The sequence below is a fragment of the Misgurnus anguillicaudatus genome, chromosome 6 (assembly GCF_027580225.2).
Source record: "Misgurnus anguillicaudatus chromosome 6, ASM2758022v2, whole genome shotgun sequence".
Lineage (NCBI taxonomy): Eukaryota > Metazoa > Chordata > Actinopteri > Cypriniformes > Cobitidae > Misgurnus > Misgurnus anguillicaudatus.
The window spans coordinates 19268281-19293375 of NC_073342.2; the positions used below are offsets into that span (position 1 = coordinate 19268281).

General features: G+C 36.7%; 1 protein-coding gene across 3 annotated transcripts in view; it reads right to left on the reverse strand.

The window, feature by feature from the left end:
• The window catches only part of cep290 (centrosomal protein 290), a 50759-nt gene that overhangs the window by 16725 nt on the left and 8939 nt on the right, over positions 1–25095 (reverse strand). For 2 of the 3 annotated variants that reach the window (XM_055191721.2, XM_055191718.2), the window contains 31 exons: positions 24291–24413; positions 23875–23895; positions 23604–23727; positions 18096–18268; positions 16928–17090; positions 16688–16788; positions 16521–16587; positions 16314–16417; positions 16070–16154; positions 15860–15993; positions 14589–14753; positions 14336–14485; positions 14140–14255; positions 13440–13542; positions 12821–13051; positions 10417–10590; positions 10225–10336; positions 9939–10144; positions 9687–9838; positions 9501–9612; positions 8223–8678; positions 7631–7795; positions 7428–7535; positions 7189–7323; positions 6809–7072; positions 5923–6030; positions 4408–4607; positions 3293–3506; positions 3078–3215; positions 2761–2982; positions 396–524 (listed from right to left, as the gene is read on the reverse strand). In XM_055191721.2, coding sequence (XP_055047696.2) covers positions 396–524; positions 2761–2982; positions 3078–3215; positions 3293–3506; positions 4408–4607; positions 5923–6030; positions 6809–7072; positions 7189–7323; positions 7428–7535; positions 7631–7795; positions 8223–8678; positions 9501–9612; positions 9687–9838; positions 9939–10144; positions 10225–10336; positions 10417–10590; positions 12821–13051; positions 13440–13542; positions 14140–14255; positions 14336–14485; positions 14589–14753; positions 15860–15993; positions 16070–16154; positions 16314–16417; positions 16521–16587; positions 16688–16788; positions 16928–17090; positions 18096–18268; positions 23604–23727; positions 23875–23895; positions 24291–24413 — 4755 coding nt within the window. The remainder of the gene's footprint in view (positions 1–395; positions 525–2760; positions 2983–3077; positions 3216–3292; positions 3507–4407; positions 4608–5922; positions 6031–6808; positions 7073–7188; positions 7324–7427; positions 7536–7630; positions 7796–8222; positions 8679–9500; positions 9613–9686; positions 9839–9938; positions 10145–10224; positions 10337–10416; positions 10591–12820; positions 13052–13439; positions 13543–14139; positions 14256–14335; positions 14486–14588; positions 14754–15859; positions 15994–16069; positions 16155–16313; positions 16418–16520; positions 16588–16687; positions 16789–16927; positions 17091–18095; positions 18269–23603; positions 23728–23874; positions 23896–24290; positions 24414–25095) is intronic. The other variant, XM_055191720.2, reaches the window with a different exon arrangement.

Sequence of the window (25095 nt, forward strand, 5' to 3'; positions counted from 1 at the left end):
AAGTAACTTAGTTTAGGTAAACCATTCTCTGCAAGCATGTGAAGAAATACGTCGTTGAAATTTGGCTCCCCTTGTGATGTCAGAAGGTGATAATACCGCCCCTTAATCTGCACTATGCAACCACGCCACTGCAATTTAGTGCAGAGATCAGCTCATTTGCATGTTAAAGGACACACCCAAAACGACACATTTTGAAAATTTTAACATGCTATAATAAATGATCTATATGGTATTTTGAGCTAGTACTTCACATTTTTAATGTCTTTTCAAAGATTTATTTTACATCTTAAAGTCTTGTGAAATGTCCCCTTTAACAATAATTCATTTATTCTGACTGATGCCAAGCAGATCTACAGAAAGCATTATGAAGTGTTAGAGATGTTTTATTCTGTAACCTTGTCTTCCTTCATGGTGCTTCTCTTCTCTGTGGGCTCTGAGGTACTTCTCTTGTCAAGCTCCTGCTCCAACTTACGGATCTTCTTCTGAAGAGCTTCAACTGTGGGACCGTCGCTCTCAACCTGAGCCTACAAACATAATAAAGGGCACAATTTATAACCAATACTGTTCATAAATAATTCTTAACACTAAGGTCATGGGACAATTCATGACAAAAGTAAATTTACCAATTTTCGTCAATTAAAGGCAGGGTAGGCAGGAATTATCTAAAAAACTTTTTTACAAATTTGTTTAAACTGTCTTTTTATACAAATACATAATTAAAATGTAAGTACTCTAAAAAAGAGAGTATAAAACTCGAGTGTCTGTAGACCTCTCACGACTGTTTTAAACACAGCTCATTATTTCCATTCGGGACGAAACAAATGATTAGCTTGCGCAAATATCACTCTCTCGCGACCATGGCACCACCCCTGTTGCTATGGGATCTGCCCACACATGTGCACACCCGATTGATTTGAACGTGCACGAGCCAGAGCAAAAGTATGGCAGAGAAAGAGCATTCAGAACTCACAGAAAGTGCATATCCAGTCAGCGAAGGCAAACAAGGCAAAAAAAAGGAATGTACGAAGCAATCAAACGAGAGTAAATATCACGTGGCTTTTCCTCGAGTCGATGATGCGGTAGCAGTATTGTCTACGGAGTGTAGAGTGTAGTCCTCATCAGAGTCAACAATGCTTTCATCACGGAAACTCTTCCATGCAAAACACTGGCTTAATAGTGAGTACTAAAAGCCATCCTATCTGTTTATATTCATAGTGATAAAGTTTAGGTGTATTATTACATGTGATTGTGACATGATGTTGTTACATGCACCGGGCTCCTTCCTCTCCGCTCGTCTGAGGTAAATCCTGCGCCCAGCAACGCTGTCGGTGTCGCGCGTTCATGTGTTTGGGGGCGTGGCTTTAGAAGAAACCCAGAAGGGAGGGGGTGGAGTGAATGGAGAAATGGGCTGTGTTTAAAACAGTGGTGAGAGGTCTACAGAGACTCGATTTTTATACTCTCTTTGTCAGAGTACTTACATTTTACTTATGTATTGATATGTAGGGACAGTTTAAACATATTTGTGAGGGGGTTTTTTTGGATAATTCCTGCCTATCCTGCCTTTAAGAGAAAACGGTTCCCTGCCAATGACGAGTTTTTCCAGCAATCCAAATTCCCAGCTATTATCCACCTTATGGCGCTCTTACCCGACTTATAAAACTCGTAAGCAACGCCTTAGGTCAGTTCAAACTCATTGTCCAAAGTCCTTCACAAAAACACAATTATCTCAGCTTTTGGCTCAAAATTTTGCCTTTTTGAAGAAACCTACCCATATTTGAGAGGTGATAAAAGAGAACAAATGTGAGGTAAGATGAAATGTTTTTTTTTTGTGTTTTTTTTTTAAGCAAAGGGGCTGTTCTTTCATTTGATAGAAGAACATTTTCTGAAAGGCATTACACTTTTGTGAAAATCATAAAAAAGCTGGCGTTGGCTGGCAACTTAAAAAAAAAAAACGCTGGTGGAAATAGAGTTAATTAATACTAATTTGCATACAAAATAATTGCACCATGTAATGCAAAAGAACGTAATATGATATATTATTTCAGTAATACATTGCTGTTGCAGTTGTAATTATTTGTTCCATAACCATGATTTTGCAAACAAATGTAAAATTAGGCCACTATTTGTTTCCTCCCGAGGGCCATGAGCTCTGATAAAAACGAGGAGCTGTACAATGATGTCTAGACGTATTCACTGTTGTGAAAGAAGAGCTCTGTTCAAACAGACACTGTGAAGACACTGTGTGCTTCTCTGTCCGAGCTTTAGTCTGATATACAGTTATTCCTACTAGTAGAGCGCTCATGTAACTCACTTGGTACAGCACTGCGATAGCAGATCTTAACTCTTTCCCTGTCAGCATTTTTAAAATTTTATGATTTCAAAAGTTTAATGCCTTCCAGAAAATTATTTTCTTTAAATACATAAACATACAATAAATCAAATGAAAGATTTAATCCTACCTTTATTTGTTATCTTTTTAATATGAATAGGTTTCTACAAAACGACAAAATTTTGTGCAAAAAGCTGAGATCGTTTTTGTGAATGACTTTTGATAGAGATTCAGAGCGATGATCAAAACATACACAGAGTTTGATCTGTTTGCCCTAAAGGGATACTTCCAGGTTTTATAAGTTGGGTAAGAGCGAAAATACGGATTGGCGGAAAAACTCGTCATTGGCAGGGAAGCGTTTTCTCTATGGCAAGGAAAGAGTTAAAATGTCACTAAGGGAAACCACAGATAAACCGATTATGCGGTCTGACCTGTAGGCCACTGTTTAGTCTCTGAACCTTCTTCTTCAGTTCATTCAGCTGGTCCTCCAGGGTCTCTTTATCAATTTGCAGCTTGTTTTGAGCCTTTTGGCTTCTTTGAAGATCCTTGTTCAAGTCTTGCAGTTCGTCTCTCAATGAGTTTTCTCTGGCTTTCGCTGCTCGTACGCTATCTTTAGCCGCCTGGAGATCTTCGTTGAGGTCATTCACACGTGCCTGAAGAGGAAGACAATGATATACATATAATTTTCATGATCCAATCAATTCCTTACATTCATCTGCCATATTTATATTAACTTAATTTTCTTCACCCTTAGTTCCTTGGTCTGCTTATCAACAATCTGTTGAACATTGAGTGTCTCTTCCTTCTGAGCAGCGTTGGCAATGATCTGCTGTTCTGCTTGAGATGTTAACTCTGCACGAAGCTCCAACAGAGCTTTACTGAGAGCCTTGAGGAATCAGATGTTTATCTTGGTCATAAACGTGTTTGAGGATCTTGAATAAAAGTGAATCCACCATGAGGTACCTTGAGCTGCTTCTCTTTGAGGGCCATCTGGGACTTTAGACGTTCTACCAGATTTTTCATGGTGTTGGATGGCGACCTGACGTTGGCCTCTTTCTGGGCCTGTAGCTCCGTGCGGAGGTGCTGGAGCTCTTTCTCCATCTGAGTGAGCTGAGCTCGGAGATCTTCAGCCTCCTGCGACAGGCCTTTAGTTTGGGCAGCATGCCTTTCCTCCAGTCTAACAGTTAAAGGGATAGTTCGGCCAAAAACGATATTAAACCCATGATTTACTCACCCCCAAGCTGTCCGAGTTGCATATGTCCATCGTTTTTCAGACAAACACATTTTCGGATATTTTAGAAAATATTTTAGATATTTCTGTTCATTAAATGTAATGTTGCGGGGTCCAGCAATAGTCCACGACCTTCAAGTCCAAAAAAGTGCGTCCATCCTTCACAAATTAAATCCAAACGGCTCCAGGATGATAAACAAAGGTCTTCTGTGGGTAATCCGTGCGGTGTTGTTGTAGAAATATCCATATTTAAAATATTATTAACGTTATAAACTAGCTTCCGGTAGCGCCGCCATCTTAGACTCAGGAGAGAGTATGAGCGTAGTGTACGCACTTTTCTTAGTGACGTATGACAAATTCGGAGGGCGGGGGCACAGAGCAGCAGCAGAGAAACTCTGTACGCTGCGTAAGCTCTCATCCTGAATGCGCATCACTCCAAAATGGCGGCGCTACCGGAAGGTAGTTTATAATGTTAATAACATTTTAAATATGGATATTTCTACAACAACACCGCACGGATTACCCACAGAAGACCTTTGTTTATCATCCTGGAGCCGTTTGGATTTAATTTGTGAAGGATGGATGCACTTTTTTGGACTTGAAGGTCGTGGACTATTGCTGGACCCCGCAACATTACATTTAATGAACAGAAAGATCTAAAATATTTTCTAAAATATCCGAAAATGTTTTTGTCTGAAAAACGATGGACATATGCAACTCGGACAGCTTGGGGGTGAGTAAATCATGGGTTTAATATCGTTTTTGGCCGAACTATCCCTTTAATAAAGTTACATTGGATCCTACAAGTTACCAGTGATAAATAGATTTGGATCGTGGTTCGACTTACCTGGCAATTTCTGCAGCATGCTCCATGGCTTGTGCGGCTGTCACCTGTCTCTGGTGATCCAGTCCCGCTGTCACGGCCTTCAGCTTGTGTGTCAAAGAGGACAGAGAATTGTCTTGCTCTGCCACCGTCTGCTCCATTTCTGCCAGCCGCGCCAAGTGCTTTGAGGTCGGTACAGTGATGGTAGGTTTCTTCATTAGCTCCTGCAGAAAGTTCAAGCAGATGTATTTGAACCATGATTTTGACAGGTAGGTTAAAGGGACACTCCACTTTTTTTGAAAATATGCTCATTTTCCAGCTCCCCTAGAGTTAAACATTTGATTTTTACTGTTTTGGAATCCATTCAGCTGATCTCCGGGTCTAGCGGTGCCACTTTTAGCATAGCTTAGCATAATCCATTGAATCTGATTATACCATTAGCATCGCGCTAAAAATAACCAAAGAGTTTCGATATGTCTCCTATTTAAAACTTGACTCTTCTGTATTTACATCGTGTACTAAGACAGACGGAAAATTAAAAGTTGCGATTTTCTAGGCAGATATGGCTAGGAACTATACTCTCATTCTAGCGTAATAATCAAGGACTTTGCTGCTGAAACATGGCTGCAGAAGGACAATGATATTACGCAGCGCCTGAAAATAGTCCCCTGCTATTGAAAGTAACCAAGGGGACTATTTTCGGGCAGTGTACGTAATATCACTACGCCTTTTGCAGCAATGTTAAGGTGTGCGATGCTAATGGTCTAATCAGATTCAATGGATTGTGCTAAGCTATGCTAAAGGTGGTACCACCAGACCTGGAGATCGGCTGAATGGATTCCAAAATGGTAAAAATCAAATGTTTAACTCCAAAGGGGAGCTGGAAAATGAGCCTATTTTCAAAAAAAAAGTGGAGTGTCCCTTTAACAATCCCAAACCTAGCCATAAAATCTTTCTAAAATTATTAATAATAAATGTTATTCTAGGACCAACCCTAGCACTAAGCCTGGCCCTTATAGTTCACCAAAAAATAAAATTTCTGTCGTCATTTCCTCACCCTCATGTTGTTTTAAACCTGTATGAGTTTCTTTATTCTGTTGAACACAAAAAAAGATTTTTAAAAAAAGGATTGTTTTCCGGGTACCATCAACTGTGTGCCTACCATCATTTATCAAAATATGTTCTTTTGTGTTCAACAGAATAATGAAACTCTTACAGGCTTAGAAAAACATGAGAGTGAGTAAATGATGACAGAAAAACTTTCATTTTTGCATGAACTATCCCTTTAATCTAACCCTAAAATCTAATTGGTTATAAAGAATTTTGTTTTTGGCCCAACAAGCAGGCTAACTAGAAACATGTCCTGTAAAAGCACGCTCATCGCCAAAAAGTCAATTAAAGATCGCAGACATCCTAATTTATGATTTTCATAATTACTATTCACATGTTTTTTATTTTTATATGGGTACCTGGGAACAAAATGCCATTTTAGACCTGCTATGTGGTCATTTCTAGCCTTATAAATGATATTCGAAGTACCAAAGAAGTCTGTCTGAAGCGGTCCAGTGATGTGTCCATATAGATTTCAAGTTTCTGATGCAAGGCACGGACCTCTTCTGAATGTTTTTTGGTGATATCCTCCTGCTCCTGAAAAAGGTAGAGATATTACAATATCACCTTACATTTGGATATTTTGTGCTATTCAAATAACTGATGCTTTTAATGTGACCCTGGACCACAAAACCAGTCATAAGGGTCGATTTTTTTGTTAAATTAAGATTGACAGTATACAATGATAAATGGTTGTTAAGACAGCACAATATAATATAATATAATAATGAATATAATATAATATAATATAATATAATAATTAATATAATATAATATAATATAATATAATGTAATATAATTATTAATATAATATAATACAATAATTCAAATAATATAATATAATATAATATAATAATTCTTATAATATAATATAATATAATAATTCATATAATATAATAATTCTTATAATATAATATAATATAATATAATATAATATAATATAATATAATATAATATAATATAATATAATATAATATAATATAATATAATATAATATAATATAATATAATCAACTATTTGAAAATCTGAAGTCTGACTGTGCTAAAAAATCCAAATGAAGTCCTTAGCAATACATATTACTAATGATGAATATTTTTTGTATATTTATTAACAAAAATCTTTGTGGATCTTTACTTGATATCCTGATGATTTTTGGCATAACAAATCAACAATTTTGACTCGTACAATGTATTGTTGGCTACAGTAGAGCTACAAAAATACATTTGCAACTAATGACTGGTTTTGTGACCAGCCCAGGGTCACAAATGATCATCACTATCAAAAGCCAGCAAATGTTAATGAAGTCCATAAGCACCTGTCTAGCCTTTGCTAACAGGTTCTGGTACTTCTTGAGAACCTCTTCCTTCTGATCCAGGCGGTCCTGTAGGTTGTTGATGGTCTGGTGGGCGATCTTCAGGCCGGGCTGGTTGGCCGAGTCCTCTTGTTTGCTCAGGTCAGCCAGGAGCTTTTCTCTCTCCGCAGCGGCCGGGAGGCGGAGCCTCAATTCATTGATCACTTTGTCTCGAGATAAGACGTTTTGTTCCGCTGTCCACAGCGCTGCTTCTTTATCCTTTAGCTTCTGCTTGGACCGAACAAGAACAGTCATACGTCAACAGCAGTGTTATTCATTGGTAATGTTAACAATCTATAAATCACATGCATAATCACATGACTATTTTATGATGCTGGAAGTACCTCTTCCAGAATGTTACAGGTGGCTTTTGTCTCGAGGATGATACGAACATGCTCCTTGATTTTTCTAAGAGCGCAATCCAACTGGTGGGCTAGAGGCTGATCGGGATCTGGTAGGGAACCAGCGGCTTCCTCAAACTAGACCCAAACGAAACAAGTTAAAAATTAGTTCAAGGTGTAGGAAACACTGAAGATCTATTAATGAAATAGTCGATGTTGGTGTAAATTTGTGTAGATGTTACCTTCTGAGCTGTGCTTAAGATTTCATTCTGTTGTTTCTCATAGGTGCCGAGTTGACGCTCCAATTCCACTTCCCTCTGATCCCAGATCAGTTGCCGCTCCTCTAAAAGCTGATGCAAAACAAGAAATCATGCAGCAAAATATGCCCTGAATGTAAAAAAAAACATGGTACTCACATATTCAGCCTATGTAACTTAAGTCGTACATTATTTTGCTGCACCAGCTCCTCTTCCAGGCTGCTGATATTGCGTTCCTGCTCCGCCACAACGTTCTTCAGGTATTTGATCTCTTCTCTCTGGACAGCGAGCTCTCTGGACTGCCTCATTTCCGCCAAACGGATATCCTCCAATTTTTTATGCCACTCGACTACCTTTGGGGGTTAATTTTGAAATGAATTTTCATGTGTACACATTATTGCCTACTGGAATGATCAGTGGTTTTTACACGATGGACCAATCAGAAGCAGCTAGGGGCAGACCAACATTTTTGTTTGCTACAATGTCTACAAACTTAAAGGCGGGATGCGTGATTTTTAGAAAGGAGGTCAAGATGACTGCCAAAACACACTTGTAGCCAATCAGCAGTAAGGGGCGTGTCTACTAACCGACATCGTTGCCTGGGTTGCATATGTGTGGGGCGGATGTATCAAATTTAAAAGGTCCAGATTCTATTGGGGTAGGGGCATGTTTGTTTAAGTGATTTCAAATGTCAACATTGGCTTTCAAAGATCATGCACCCCGCCTTTAAAAGTAGTGAAAAATTATTAAAAAAAAAGAGATATAAACATATACTCATACTTTCTGAGCGCCTTTAGCATCCTTCAGCGTTGCTATGAGCTCCTCCAACCCCTTCAACTTTAGCTCCAGTTCTTGCGCTTTCCCCTCGGCTCTCCTCCTCTCCTTTTCGGCCCCCTGCGCCTCCTCCCTGGCCCGTGCCCTGTCCTCCTGCAGGTGGAGCATTGTGTCGGAGAACTTCTCTTGTTGGGCCAGCGGCAGAGCTCCGGAGAACTGTCTACGGAGGGCCTGGATGGTTTGGCGGAGGTGTTTTGCTCGCTGATGACCCTCCTGCCTCGCGTGCCACAGCGTTTGCTGCTGGGCGTCGAGCTGTTGCTCGATTCGAAGTTTCTGGGCCTCGAGTTTCTGCAGGCGCGTGTTGGCGGCCTCCAGCCGGCTGATGGCGGTGGTCTCGCTCAACTGGAGGGCGACGATGTGCTGGTGAAGTTTAGCGATGAGGGTCTTTTCATCAGATTGAACCTGAGGGAGAAATGTATAGTTGGAATTATGATCAACAGGGTTCCCACACATTAGTTAACTTTAAATTCAAGGACCTTTCAAGGACTTTCCAGATCCAATACCCTCAAATTCAAGGACTAAATGTGGGGACACATTTCAAGTGAGAGCAAGGTTACATCGTGTTACGTTTTAAGATACATTGTAACAGTTGCCTTTCGAGGGAACTTGCGCTGTGTCACTACGGTGACACTTTGGGGATGCTTCCAGGGGTAAGTGCGTCTGAATGTGTATATCAAATTCAACCAATGGTGAGGCTTAACGACAAAGACAGGGTGACGCGGGAGCCAGGAAGTATATCGCTATTTGAAATATTGTCAAAGACGGCGTTACAGGGACGCAGGAAGTATTGCAAGGGAGACACAGCGTCTCGTTCCCTTCTCAGGGAACAACACTTACATATGACGCCGAGACGTTTTCATGTTTCAAACACAACTATGCAAAAAACATTTTGGTATGAATCAACATTTGCATTCAGAAGATATAAGCATTTAAAGTAAACAGTTTAGCACGTGTGCTTAAAAAGTCTAGAATTTGTATGATATTATCCTACACTACAGGGAATAATATGGATTTTTTTCCAGAAAATTTCTTGCATAATGTAGATTTAAGCACTTTCAATGACCTGTATCTATGTATGTATATTTTAAAAAAACATCCCAGGGCCTTGAATTTTTTCTCCCAGATTCACAAATTTTCAAGGATTTTAAGGACCCGTGGGATCCCTGGATCAAGACGGCGCTACATAAGGCACAAAGCCTGTTTTATAAAACAAAAGAGTCACACCTGGTAGTCTAAGACTTGTCTTCTTAGACTCTCCACTTCTTTCTCCCTCGACTGCTGCCTGGCCTCTAGCGCAGACACCTGCATTTTCGCCACGTCGGACACTTCCCGCAATCTGCACATGTGCAATGTTTTTGGTAAATAGAAGGCACATAAATAAACTTGAACAATTTGTTTTGTCACACGTACTTAGACACTTCGATCCGCAGCTCCGCCTCCATTTTCTCCAACTCTGTGATTCGCTTGCGATCAGCATCACTGATGTGCTTACTAACGCTGTCGGCCAGTTCATCCCTGAGCTCGCGCTCCGTCCGCTGAGCCTCCAGGTTTAGTTTCGTAAGCTACGCCCACATATAAGAATAAAAACAAAAGATCAAATTAATGTAAATGTTTTGCATAATTGTGCTGTTTTGAGTAAACCCACAACTCATATAGTCTCACCTCAGCAAACTTGGTCTCCAGCTCAAAGTTGCGCTCCTCCACCTGTTTGAGAGAGTTTCTCAGATGCTCATACATCTTCTGAGCATGCTCGGCTCTCTGCCTTTCGTTTAACTCCTTCATCTCAAGTGTGGTGATGCGTCTGGACGCTGATATGATCTCGCTGTTGGCAAGAGCTTTGGTTGCCTTGTCCATACTGTTCTCAGCACCTGTGAGAACCGGAGGTTCAGACTTGTGACATCATTGTGCATAACCCTAGATATTATATGATATTAGCAGTGATGTTTACCAGTTGAGCTAATGTTCTCCCAAGCTTGCTCCAAAGTGTGAAGCTTCTCCTTGGTGATCTCAAGCTCTTTATTGTTGGAATTTATGCGTTCATGCAAAGAGATATTTTCTCTCTAAAATCAAAGGAGATTATAGTAATAACAAAAAGATATGGCTTTGTATTGCGAAGTGTAAGTTGAACGTGATGGACTACCTCAAGGTGCTCCAAAGTGGTTGTCTTCTGAACAAGGTGATTGTCTTTCTGTAAGAGGTTTCTGTATTTAATAGTAAGCTCTGTGTATTGTTTGTTGGCTCTCTCCAGCTCTGAAGCAGGTACGCTGTCATCGAGCGATTTCTGCAGGGTGGCCATTTTGAATGCTGCCATTTCCTGAAAGTAAAGTAGGATTACTGTGAGAATGTTTCATTCATATTGTGACCCACAGAGCATTTAAAGATCTCAAACAGTGTTTATACACTGCAAAAAAAATGATAAAAAATAAATAAATTCTTAGTATTTTTGTCTTGTTTTCAGTAAAAATCTAGAAATTCTTAAATTAAGATGCTTTTCTTGATGAGCAAAACGACCCAAGAAAATAAGTCTAGTTTTTAGACCAAAAATATCAAATTTAAGTGATTTTGTGCATAAAACATGCAAAAAATCTGCCAATGGGGTAAGCAAAAAATCTTGAAATTTTTTCTTAAACACTAAATTCGAGAAAAATTCAATAAAATGTGCTTACCCCATTGACAGATTTGTTTGCCAAATAAGGATGCAATGTGGGCCAGGTTTTATGATATGTAAGATTTACGAATAAGATTAGAGGCATGAGCATCAAAGATTGACCTTACATTGATGTCAGACTTTGACATGGCCTTATTCAGAATAATAAATATATCAATGTTATGTTTTCACAGAATGTACTTTACTGTATTTTACTAGGATGACTTTATGTAGAAACAAATGACTTTAGCTGGATTTTCAAAGACACACATTGTTGAAATCTCACTGGTACATTGTAAAAAAAATGACTTTCTTACTTTGTATTTTTGTCTTGTTTACAAATATCTAAAAATTCTTAAATTAAGATGGATTTTCCTGATGAGCAAAATTACCTAAGAAAATAAGTCTAGTTTTAAGACAACATTTTTTTTCGTGAATTTGTGCTTAAAACAAGCAAAAAAAAGAAAAATCTGCCAATAGGGTAAGATTTTTTTTTTGAAATAAGTTAACTTTTTTCTTAAACACTTAATTCAACACTTAATTGCTTGTTTTAAGCACAAATTCACTTATTTTGCTCATCAACACTGCAAAAAATGACTCTTTAGTATTTTTGTTTTGTTTTCAGTATAAATATCAATAAAATTCATTTTCTTGATGAGCAAAAGTAGTCTAGTTTTAAGACAAAAAATTATAAAATGTAAATGAATTTGTCCTTAAAACAAATGTCCTTAAAACAAAAGTTACTTTTTTTCTTAAACACTTAATTCAAGAAAATTTTTTACTAATTTGTCAATTTTTTTAACTTGTTTTAAGCACAAATTACCTTAAATTGTATTTTTTTGTCTAAAAACTAGACTTATTTTCTTAGTTTGCTTATCAACACTGCAAAAAATGACTTTCTTTCTTTGTATTTTTGTCTTATTTTCAGTACAAATATCTAACAATTCTTAAATCAAGATCTATTTTCTTGATAAGCAAAATGACCTAAGAAAATAAATCTAATTTTAAGACAAACAAATATAAAATTTAAGTGAATTTTTGCTTTAAACAAGAAAAAAAAATAATAATAATCTGCGAATTGTGTAAAAAAAAATTATTGAAATAAATCAACTGTTTTCTTGTTCAAGATTTTTTTGCTTGTTTTAAGCACAAATTCACTTAAATTGTATTTTTTTTTTTGTTTAAAACTAGACCTATTTTCTTAGAAAATACATCTTGATAAAAAAAAAAAGTTTGGACTAAGTTTGGATTTGGACTAAAAACAAGATAAAAATACTTCGTAAGAAAGTATTTTTTTGCAGTGAAGAACATGCATTTTCATTTAAAGCGGACACATGTCACAAGGCTTTTTTAAGATGTGAAATAAATCCAGAGTACGTATGTAAAGTTTTAGCTCAAAATACGATAATTTATTATAGCTTGGTAAAATTGGCACTTTGTAGGTGTGAGCAAAAATTTGCCATTTTTGCATGTGTCCTTTTAAATGCAAATTAGTTCATCTCTACACTAAAAGGCAGTGGCGTGGTTGGAAAGTGCAGATTAGGGGCAGTATTATCCCCTTCTGACATCACAGGGGGAGCCAAATTTCAGTGATCTATTTTTTCACATGCTTGCAGAGAATGATTTACCAAAACTTAGTTACAGGGTTGATATTTTTCACATTTTCTAGGTTGATTCAAGCACTGGGGACCCAATTATAGCACTTAAACATGGAAAAAGTCAGATTTTCATGATATGTCCCCTAGATTTTTTTGATATTTGTACTGAAAACAAAACAAAAATACTAAATACTAAATTTTTTGCAGTTTATACAAGTATGACCTGATTAGCACATCTTTTCCTTCGGCCCTCGGTTGACCACATGCAAAAAAAGTCAAGGCAAACTTGAGGGCATTACTTTGAACCTCTGCAGGTAGCCGATCCTTTCTGTGACCATGGCCTCCATTTGTGTAAAGTCGTCCTTCAGCTTGCCGTTCTCCTTTCTCAAGTGTTGCTCAAGCTCGATCAGAGTCGTGTAGCGCCGCGTCAGGCACTTCTCGTTCACTTTGAGAACCATCATTTTTCGGGCTGTCTCAGAAAGCTGACGCTTGATCTCGCTTGGGTCCTTTTCGAGAGTCTCGAGCCAGTGCTGCAAATCAGTCAAAAACAGTAAATCAATCAAATGTGAACAAATCTGAATCGTCAGCTTTAGGTCTGATGGTGTTTTGTGTGACCAGCAGATGTGTTTGTAAAGTGCAGGTTTATATATATTGCTTTATACTAAAGAATTGAATTCTTGATAATAATTGCCACTTTGTAGTGACAGCCTCGCCAGGACTGAAATATAATTGGTTAAATCCAGCTCTTCAACTTTGACTTTCCTCAGTCAATATATATATAAAAATATCAAGGTTATCTTTTCACAAAATGTACATGATTTTATGTAGAAAACAGTAAATCACAAAAAAATGACTTTAGTTGGGTTTTAACAGAATGGGTCACATATTATGGCATTTAAAAGTCCTCAAAAATCTTACATTGTATTCACTGATTTTCACTGTGTCCACTTCCCTTTGTTCCTCTAGCTTGGATTTCAGCTCTGCAAAAGAGTCTCTCTCTTTCTGCCAGGACTCTCTCTCGCTAAAGCAGAATAGACCGTATTAAATAATATCATGTTTTATCAATTATGGAGCATATACAGTACAGACCAAAAGTTTGGAAACACTCACTTGTTCTTTATTTATACACTATTCCATATAACATAATAATAATAAACTCATCCAAACTATGGCATAACACAAATGCAACTTTGGAAATTATGTTGGTGACTAAAAGCATCCAAAATAAACCAAAACTTTATGAAGTGCAGTCACCCTTTGCCTAGAAATTGTTGAACCATATTCGTGTTATTTTTTTTAAGAAGCTTCTTAAATTTTCAACTAAGGATGAATTTTAAAGAGTATAGAAAGAGTTCATATTTAATCTGGGCTCTTATTAAATGCTTTTACTTTAATATTCAGTGTAAGTCATCTATTTCAAAAATTATATTTTAAAATAAAATTTAAGTTTTCTAATAACAAAAATTTATCTGTTTGGCACAGGTATATTTTTGTCTACAAAAGTAATTTGAAGCATTTAACCATACACCTTCAGCTTAAATGATTTTTAAGATCATAGTTAACATTTTAGTCAAGTGTGTCCAAACCTTTGGCCTGTACTTTATGTGTTTTGACATACTTTTTATACTCTTTGTACAGTAATCCTTGTTGATGGCGTATCACAGCAAATTTTCTTTTGTACTCCTCCAGAGCAGATCCAAGCTGCTGAATGGAGTCTTCTTTGGTTTTGAGCTCCTGAACAACACAGATGGCATCACAATATTACATATGCTATACAGAAAAACAGATGGTTTACATTATAACCTGACACACACCTGTAAGAGTTGTACCATGTATTCATTTAGAGCGTTGATGACTTCGGTACTACTTGACGTCATCTCTTCTGGTAAACTTAATGTCTTGTAAGGGATGGATCTACCAGCTGATTTGCTCAATGACTCGATTTCACTTTCCATGCGTGCAATCTTGCCAAATAACAACACAAAAGAGAGGTCAACAATTTAGTATATTTTTGAAGATGGTAAAAAGATTTAGTGCATTGAGTGCTTTGGGGGTTTAAAAGAGTACCTTCTCGTTGGCTTTTGTTAGCTGGTTAAAAGTGTTTGCCGCCTCGTCTCTAGCTGTTTTCATCTCTTGTCGGAGTTCTTCATTACGGCCAGTAAGCTGATCTACCTGAGATCTCAGGTGCAGGTTTGCATCAAACTTCCCCTCCGAGTACTTCATCTCCAAAGCCTGAAGATAAACAAAATTTAAGCTTTGAAATCAAGTTTTATGACTTTGAAAAATGTTAAACAATAGAAAGATTATGACATTATGGCCTAGTCCCAGGCTAAAATGCATGTTTGAGCTGTCTTAACTCTTTTCCCGCCATTGACAAGTTATCTCGTCAATTAAGAGGAAACATTTGCATAAAAAAGTATATATTGAATATTTTTATTAATCTGCAATACCGCGATTATCCACTATTTAATTCACCCAATTTAATTTATTTACTAATTTTAAACACTGTGTATGTTTTGATAATCATTCTGAATCTAATTTCTAACAAAATTCCTTCACAAAAATGCAATTATTTCAAAATAAAAAAAGATTTTTAAATAAGAATACACATATTTAAGAGTTTATAAGCGGAGAAAACAAATGTATATATGATAAAACAAATGTTTTCTATTTTATTTGTTTGTTTGTATGTTTATTGTTTGTTTGAAAGCAAAGAGTCTGTTCTTTCATTTGATATATTGCACTGAAAAAAATTATTCATTGCATTTAATCAATTTTTTTTAAGGTTAGTGGTTGCAATCAATTTATTTAAGCTACATTTAAACAAAAAAGATTAGTAACGTAAAGTAAAATATAAAACTTTGTTTAAATGTAGCTTAAATAAATTGATTGCAAAAACTTACCTTAAAAAAATGGATTAAATTCAATGAATCATTTTTTTCAGTGTGGTATGTTTATATATTTTTAGAAGAAAATTTTCCTGGAAGGCATTTTTTTTTGAAAATTTTGTGAAAATCACAAAAAATGCTGGCGGGCAACTTTTCAAAAAATGTCTGGTGGTGAATGAGTTAAATAGTTTTTGTACTATTTACGCATTTTTATGTTGTTACAAACATATATACATTTTTTTGTTCTGATGAACACAAAGGAAGATATTTTGAAAAATATTTGTAACCAAACCGATCAGGAACCCCATTGACTTCCATAGTATTATTTTTTTCATACTATGTAAGTCAATGAGGCCTCTGATTGGTTTGGTTACAAACATTCTTCAAAATATCTACATTTGGGTTTAACCGAACAAAGACATGTATACAGGTTGCTCTGGGCAAACTTACATTGATGAGTCGTTCCAGACTGGGAATGCTGACTGCTGTTGGTGGATGTGTCGTCTTCTGAGCATCCTGGATGGCCTGCAAGATCTCCTTCATACCCTGCTCCAGCTGTTTATTCTCATTTAACATTTCATTCACTATAGAAAAAAGCAAAGCATTTTGTTTAGAAACATGTTGACATTACATGTTGTAAAAGTAATTTATGGTACTCACATTTTGCTTTGAATTGTGCAGATTCTGTTCTCCTGAGTTCCAATTCTTTCTCTTTATTGTTCAGCTCTTTCTGTAAACGGTCATTCTAAGAAACACAAAATATTGATTTTGCTTATTTAGATACAGGAAAAGAGGCAAAACTGACTTTTCTTTTGCTAACATTTTGGAATTTTAGTTCCACAGTAACAACAGCTTCTCTGATTGGTTAAGGAATGTGGACAGTGAAGCTTAGATAAAGGCTTACTTTGATTTTCAATTCTTCATCAACACATTCAGAGACAGGCCTCTGCTTTGAATATCTGGGCTTTTCTTCATCATCAAGCAATGAACTACTGACTACTGATATGCCTGAAAATATGAAAATGTATTATCAGTGTTACAAATTGCATAGTACAACCAAATCAAATGTCACATGGATAAGATTTGGTACAGTTTGGAATGAAGATCTCACCTTTGTCCTTCACCAGGGCACGGATGCGTTGTTTCAGCTCAAGTCTTTCCTCCTCAAGTCTCTCAATCTATAAGAGTCACAAAAACTAGCAGGTAAAGTCCCATAGACTCCAATCGAGGGTCAAGAACATTTAAAATGGAGAACATTTCGGTCTCCAGACCGCTTACCTCTTTCAACAGAACCTGGTTCTCAGCTTTGTATTGTCTCTGTTTCAAAACCTTTGATCTTCGGAATTCAGTCAAATCAAGTTCTTCCTTCGGATTCAATCCTGGTGTGGAAACAGGATCCCAATGATGGTTAAAACAGATTTTTGTCTTAACAAAATCAACATGGTACATAAAAAGAACTTAGTATGTCTGAATAAGTGGGAATTGAGACATGACAGGGCATACTGTACGGCAACTTACCGAGTCGTTCTCTCAGGTCTTCGTTCTCATCTAGTAGATTGTTGATTTTGAGTTCTAGCTGGTTTATATCTTTGATCATAGTCTCTATTTCCTGGTCTCTCACTCTGATCTGTTTTTTACAATCTTTGATCTCGGTGATAGCGGCTTCCAAACCATCCGTCCCCTAAAATATCACAATACAGTGGTGTAATCTGTCATGTAAGGCAGTGTTTCCCAACCCTGGTCCTCGGGCACCCCCTCCCAGAAAGTTTTAGATGTCTCCTTATTTAACACACCTGAATTAACTCATCAGCTTGTTAGGGACACATGTTTACCATTTTGGAAGGAGGCTGATGAGTCGAATCAGGTGTTTTAAATAAGGAGACATCTAAAACTTTCTGGGAGGGGGTGCCCGAGGACCAGGATTGGGAAACACTGATGTAAGGGGATAGTTGTGAAACAAAGTAGACATCTGAATAAGCATGACAAGAAACCATAAAAGTCCATAATTTACCCCAAAATTAACATTCTGTCATAATTTGCGTAAACTTATATTGTTCCAAATATGTTTCTTCTTTGAGTCAAGGAGATTTCCTCAGTCACCATCCACTTTTATTATATGGAAAATTGCAAAGAAAGTAAATGGTGACTGAAGCCGTGAAGAAAAAAGCCATGTGGGGTTAGAACAATGGTTCTCAAATTTAGGGCCCCCTTGGGGGGCATGAGATGGTGCCCCAGTTTTATGACATTTTATAAAAATCTATTTATCATAAACTCACAGAAATAGTTACAAACCAACAGCACTACATTGTATAATTTTATATTTTTAGTTTTGTTTAATTCAATTTTTGAAGTAATGAATTTTTTTTGGGGGGGGCACGGCGAAAAATTTGAGAACCACTTGTTTAGAACAACACAAATGTGATTAAAGGCGGAGTCCACGATGTTTGAAAAAACGCGTTGGAAAAGGAGACGGGCCGACTACCAAAACACACTTATAGCCAATCAAATCAAATCAAATGCCGGGTTGCGTATGTGTGGGGCGGGTCTATCAACAGAAGGTCCAGATTCTATTGGGGTAGGGGCGTGTTTGTTTAGGTGATTTCAAATATCAACATTGGCTTTTAAAAATCATAGACTCCGCCTTTAAATATGTGTGTTTTTGGAGAACTACGGTATTTAGACTCACAGACTCGTAAAGACGAATTCGACCGAGCGTGTCATTGAGCTCTTTGTCTTTCTCCTTAGCATCGGTTTCGGCCAGCTGGGCAGCCCGCTGAGCCTCCATGACTTTCCTTTCTGCCACTTCAAGCTTAGCGCTCAATTCGTCTATCTTACGCTGCTGCACGCTGGAGATGAGACCTGCAAATGTAGAAATGATCATTGTACAGTTGTGTTTTTATGCATTATCTACATGATAATAATGCTAGATGTGTCAAGGTTGTGCTACGCATACATAACCGAATAGATGAATGTGTGAATAAACAAAAATCCATTATTTACGTTATTCCAAACCTGTGCCATTTTCTTTTGTTAAACTTTAAAAAAAAGCATGTTGAGCTTCTGTTTTCCATCAAAACAAAAGTGTTGACATGTAAAATAGTTACACGTAACCAATAGTGTCAAATCTGATCATCACATCAACTCCAAATGCAACAGTACTGTGACATTTTCAGTGTATTACAACATAAACATCAGACTTTTTCTCATGCAAAGTTATTACATGAAAGCCTTGAAGACTTGGAATATAGTGTACAAGTCATTTTATGATGTTTTTATATCCTTTTAAAAGCATGACATGGATATAACGTGTTTAGTGTTTCACAGAAGAAAGGTTTAAAACAACACAAAGGCAATTAAATGATGATCATATTTTTATTTTTGCGGTGAACTGATTCCTATACAGTGTTGGGTAAGTTACTCAAAAAATGTAATTAGTTACTAATCACTAATTACATCTTCAATCATGTAATTAGAGTACAAATTACTCTCTTGAAAAAGTATTTAATTACTTATTACTAATTACTTTCTAAATCCTTTTTAGTAAATGATACAAAGATAGGCTTGAAATGGCTTGAATAAATAATAAAATTACATAAATTATTCAGGTCACACTCTTTAAGGTCCAATTCTCACTATTAACTAACTATTAACTATTTTTGCCTCAATATACACATAATTACTGCTACTATGAATACTTAGTAAAGTAGTTGTTAAGTTCAAGTATGTATTGGTAGGAATTGGGTAGGAATAAGGATGTAGAATAAGGTTTTGCAGAATCAGTCATCAATATGTGCTTTTTAAGTACTAATAAACTAGCCTGGCTAACACCAGACCAGTCTGATAGAGAATGTTCACGTTCATTTTCTCGTATTTGAGGCGTGGTTTACGAATGGCCAGAACCGTTTATTGGGCGCTACGAATGTCTATCAAATACGTCTGTACGTAGCTCATAGCCAATCGGTGTGTCGCATAGACGTCGTCATCGTCTTGCTGCCCCCGCCCCGTTCTGTGATTGGTTCCCTATGCTGTTTATTGTTTGCTACGAATGTCTATCAAATGCATCTGTACATAGCTCATAGCCAATCGATGTGTCGCATAGACGTTGTCATCGTCTTGCTGCCCCCGCCCCGTTCTGTGATTGGTTCCCTATGCTGTTTATTGTTTGCTACGAATGTCTATCAAATGCATCTGTACGTAGCTCATAGCCAATTGATGTGTCCCATAGACGTTGTCATCGTCTTGCTGCCCCCTCCCCGTTCTGTGATTGGTTCCCGATTTCAGGGGCAAAACAGGTCCATAGTTTCCATGCTAGACTTGCAGCGTGAATAAATTTGCGCGCAAGGCAGCATTGGGAAACCCAGGCTACTAATAAACAGCAAATATCTCAGAAATATGAATGCTAATAACCAATGAGTTAATAGTGAGAACTATAAACTACACTAGAGTGTTACCATTAATCTTATTAACTTACCAAAGTATTGAAAGTGAGAAGGATACATAAAAAACATGCATTTTAACCTTAGACTTTAAATTTTGATGATAAACTATTGTATTACAGTATATATAATTGTCTTACAGTCCGTACACCAAGGTTATTTTCGTAAACGAAAACTGAAACTAAGACTAAAACTATCTGCTAAAAAACATTTTCGTTAACTGAAATAAAATTAAAAATTCATAATAAATGAAAAACTAAAACTAAACGAAACGAGCAACAGTTATTGTAAAACTAACTGAAATAAAATAATAATTATCAAAAATAAGTATTCGTTTTCGTAATTAATAAGCTCTCATCCCGTGGCGGAAAATCTGAACAGGCTTTATAATAGACCCCTTAATCGCCTACGTCACTGTGACGTCCCCGCTCTATCTGGAGGCAAAACACTCATAGCAGGCGCACTAAAAGTTTGAGGTTTTGACTTTAAAATGTCGTCTTCTTGTGTTTTTGGCTGCCAAAATATAAGTAACAGCACTTTTGGTTCAAAACTAAAGTTTTACCGGATCCCGGCACACATTCCTTCACAGAAATAAAGAAGACAACTGTGGTTGAATGGACGGAGACGATCGCAAATAATGCTCGTGTTTGCAGTGCACACTTCATATCAGGTAAAATAATCTATGCATATGTATTGGTGTGTTGGTCTTATCTAGTACAAATCAGAAAGTTTTTTGTTTTATATGTGATGATAAGTCAACCGTCAGTGCACTAGCTAGCTTAAAGGCGCTCTAAGCGAATTGAAGCGTTTTAGACCATAAAACATTTTTTGTTACATACCGGAAACATCTCCTCACTATCTGCTTGCTGCCTGTCCGCTGATCAAACTGTAAAAAAACGCCATCTCTGTAGACAGCCCAGGCTTCACAAACGGCAATATCAACAAGTGGCCAAACCTAGCATCACATAACAAAACAAAGTATTCCAGCCAATAAACGACAAAAAGGATTTGGGGGTGGGGGTTGGACGCGTTCATGAAAGCACGGAAGGGAGAGGGAGGGGGAGGAGTTAGCTACGCTCCGTCTGTTTGAAAACACTTTCAAACGTCAACAATAACTAACGTCTCGCAGATTCGCTTAGAGAGCCTTTAAATGTTAAACAAACATACAGCGATAGATGTGTGTGCCATCCTTTGAATGATCTCTTAAAATAATCCCCATTGCTAATCATAGTTAGCCCAGCGATAGGTTACATTAGACAATAAGCCTTGACAAAATTCCCCAAACCAGACGAAAATACTTCATATGTAGGAATTACCAAAACCTAGTTAAAATGTTTCCAATGAGAACAAGATACAAAAATAGCTGTCACGCAGAGTCAGTAACTTTACATATTCGGACAGTTCCGAACCTTCTTCTGCATCTATGTTTAATAAATCCCTCCTAAAACGTCCTAGCTTACGCTTGTCAGCATTGCGTCCGCACCTCTTTTTGCCTCCAACTAATCCCCGCTCACCCTGAGACATTGCAATGTTTACAAACTTTTAAGGAGTCTTTACTTGTAGATGGCGCTTTATGCATGTGAGGTTAGCTGAGGCTGACAGCAACCTCAGTTAACTAATAAATATGTCAGACAGTCTAGCTGCTGTTAGCTGCTAAACTATAATTACTAAAACTATAACTGAAACTAAATAAAATAAAAACTAAATAGAAATGTGTTTGCAAAATAAAAACTAAACTAAAACTAACAAAACCATTCATGAAACTAACTAAAACTAAACTTAAATTTAAAGCAAAATTGAAAACGATACTAAAATAAAAACTAATTAAAAAAAACAAAACTATAATAACCTTGCCGTACACAGTATTTAGTTCAATTACATCAGAAGTAACTATAATTAAATTACTGAAAAAAGTAATCCCTTACTTTACCTTTTCAAGAAAAAAGTAATTAAATTACAGTAACTAGTTACAACCAACAGTGTCCCTATAGACCTTTTGCGTGTTTGCAAACAGAGATGACGTTATTTGGGGGCGGAGCCCAACTGGTGGCAGAAAGTGACAGCTCCGCAATAGGGGTGTGAAGTGTTTTAGGGTTAAACTGTGATTTTTATGGATCCGGTGTTCTGTAGAAGTCTGTTTCCCCTATATTTCTCTTAAGTGTAATGTTTCTTATAACGTTTTCACCAAGTTATGTTTATTTTTTAAATAAATTAAAAGTTTTAATGGCTTGGCTACTGATATGTGTGCATGTATGTAATGTATATGTATTGTTCTTTTTTGGTAATCAATTATTTTTACAGTATGAATCGCTGAAGTACTTAAAAGAGCAATACTATCATGTATTCTGTATAATATAATTTATTAAATATTTCATCATTTCCTGTTTTCAATTTCTTCCTTATATTTATAGCTTACGTGTTTGTTCTAAAACTATTATGTTTACATACAAATTAATTTGTATAGGCCTGTTTATATATTATTAACACTTTACATCGTGTGTGTGTGTGCTAAGTTTATATATTTATTAGTATAAAAGTAACGTGATAAAAACGCTATAAGAGACACATAGAGGGATCAGACTTCGACAGAACACCGGATATCTTCTCTAATTATTTTCTATTAAAATTATAAAAAGATTTTCAGATGATTTCATCACTCCAGTCTGTCCGGTTGAGGGCTTATTGCAACCATAAACACCTACGTTTATCTTCAAATGGTGTCTTCGACGACGGTATACTATAAAAATGAAGGTCATCTATTTTGGCATTCCTATCCTGACACTCAACAGCACAACAAGACATTTTCTAGTGAGTTATATTGTTCGTTTCACTCGTGTCTCATTCATTTCCACTGTTTTTCTGCCACCACATTAACTGTGACGTCGACTCGCAAAAGGTCTATATAGTTAAACTTTCAACATGGTTTAACAGTGTCTGTACAAGTGCCCCATAGCCTTATATATAGTGCATTACTGTAGCATACACACTGTAGCAGCCAAAGTCACGTTTGTGACTTATTTTTTATTATATTTTTTTAACATGAATCATCCTACATTTTGGAAAAATACAACATTGACAGGAATACTCCAGCCAAATTTCAAAATTACCCGGTGATTTACTTGCCCTCAAGCAATCTGAGATACATATGTCCATCATCTTTCAGACAAGCAGTAATTTTAGTAAATGTCCTTGCTCTTCCAAGCTTTATAATGCTAGAAAACCAGGCTTAGGGAACAACTTTTGACTTTAAACCCCAAAAAAGTGCATTTATCCTTCACAAAGGTAATCCACACGGCTCCAACTGGTGAAGTCTTCTGCAGGTAATCAATGCAATTTTGTAAGAAAAATATAACTAGCTTCCTGTAATGGTGCCATCTTGGCCTCACAGTGAAGCTCCCTTTAAAGCCGTGTGGATTACTTCTGTGAATGATGAATGTACTTTTTTGGGTCTCTAAGTCAGAAGTTGTTCCCTGGTCCTTATTTTCTCCCATTATAAGCTTGGCAAAGCAAGGACATTTACTAAAATAAATCCAAATGTGTTCATCTAAAGATGATGGACATGTGTATCTCGGATTGCTTGAGGGAGAGTACATAATGGGGTAATTTTGATACTTGGCTGGAGTATCGCTTTAAGATTGACTGAGGAAGGTCACGTCAGACTTAAAATACCACAACTCAGCTGCAAGAAAATTTCCATCCGAGTGAATAACTTCACATTGAGTATGCAAGACACTGATACAAACACAATGAGCACAGACCTTTATCCTTCTTCAAAGGCTTTTTCAGCTCCTCAATGAGCAGGGCGTTCTTTTCCATTTCTGCGGTGTACTGTTCGACTTGCTCTGAAAGCATCTTGATCTGGTTGTCCCGTTCTTGCACGGCCTTTTGAAGTCAAGCACAAAGTCAATGACATTAGACTCCCGCTGCGACAGTACGAGATGAAGCGATATGACGGATGCGGGAAGAAAGGCAGATGTAACGCAGAGAATGACAAACGCAGAACAGCAAATGAACAACAGACATACTCACGCCACACAGTTCGTATGTGACCTGACCAGGCCAGACGGTAATGAGAGAGAATGAAAAAAGGAGAGCATTTGGAAACCAATGAAACATTTGAAAGAAAGCAATAAAGATTAAAAGAACGTGCATGAAACAGAACACATAAATTTGGAAAAGAGATGGACACGATATATTAAAAGCAATAAATCAGACTGGATCTGGCTTCAGTAATGATAGATAGATAGATAGATAGATAGATAGATAGATAGATAGATAGATAGATAGATAGATAGATAGATAGATAGATAGATAGATAGATAGATAGATAGATAGATAGATAGATAGATAGCTAGATAGCTAGATAGATAGATAGATAGATAGATAGATAGATAGATAGATAGATAATAAGAGATTTTTTACACCCCTAGTAATAGATGACAGACCTGCTGGAGAGTTATGATATTGCTTTTATCTGTGTCCATCTGGGCGGCTCGAAGTTTCTCTCTCAACTCTCTGATCATCTGTTGATACTCCACAATTTCCATATCTTTTCCTGATAAAATACCCTGAAATGCATATAAAGAAGAGCTAGATTAAAATTTTCTAAAAGTTCTAAAGTTGTCCTTTTACATAAGTTTCTTTGTTGAATTCTTTCTGTTTATTTCCAAGGCACTTATTATGCGGACTCATCAGACCAGGCAAAAATTTTCCAGTCTTCAACTGTCCGATTTTGGTGAGCTTGTGCAAATTGTAGCCTCTTTTTCCTATTTGTAGTGGAGATGAGTGGTAAATTGCTTAAATCACATTTCTTTCACATTCTGACATTCAGTTTGGAGTTCAGGAAATTGTCTTGACCAGGACCACACCCCTAAATGCATTGAAGCAACTGCCATGTGATTGGTTGATTAGATAATTGCATTAATGAGAAATTGAACACGTGTTCCTAATAATCATTTTGGTGAGTGTATTTATATATGTATATACATTTTTATTTATATATAATTTATATTATATATAATAACAAATACTTAATATATAAATAGATTATACAAATCCACTTTCACAAGGTTTGGACATAAATGTGTGTTGGCAGTGTGTGAACACAACCTTTTTTTATCCCCATTAAACCAAAGCAGTCTCATTAGTAATGTAGATTTGATTCTTTTTTTAATATGACATCACACTGATAAAGCCCAGCTGACAGTCTGACAGTCATGCATTAACCAGTGGTGTAGTCTGGATTTTTGT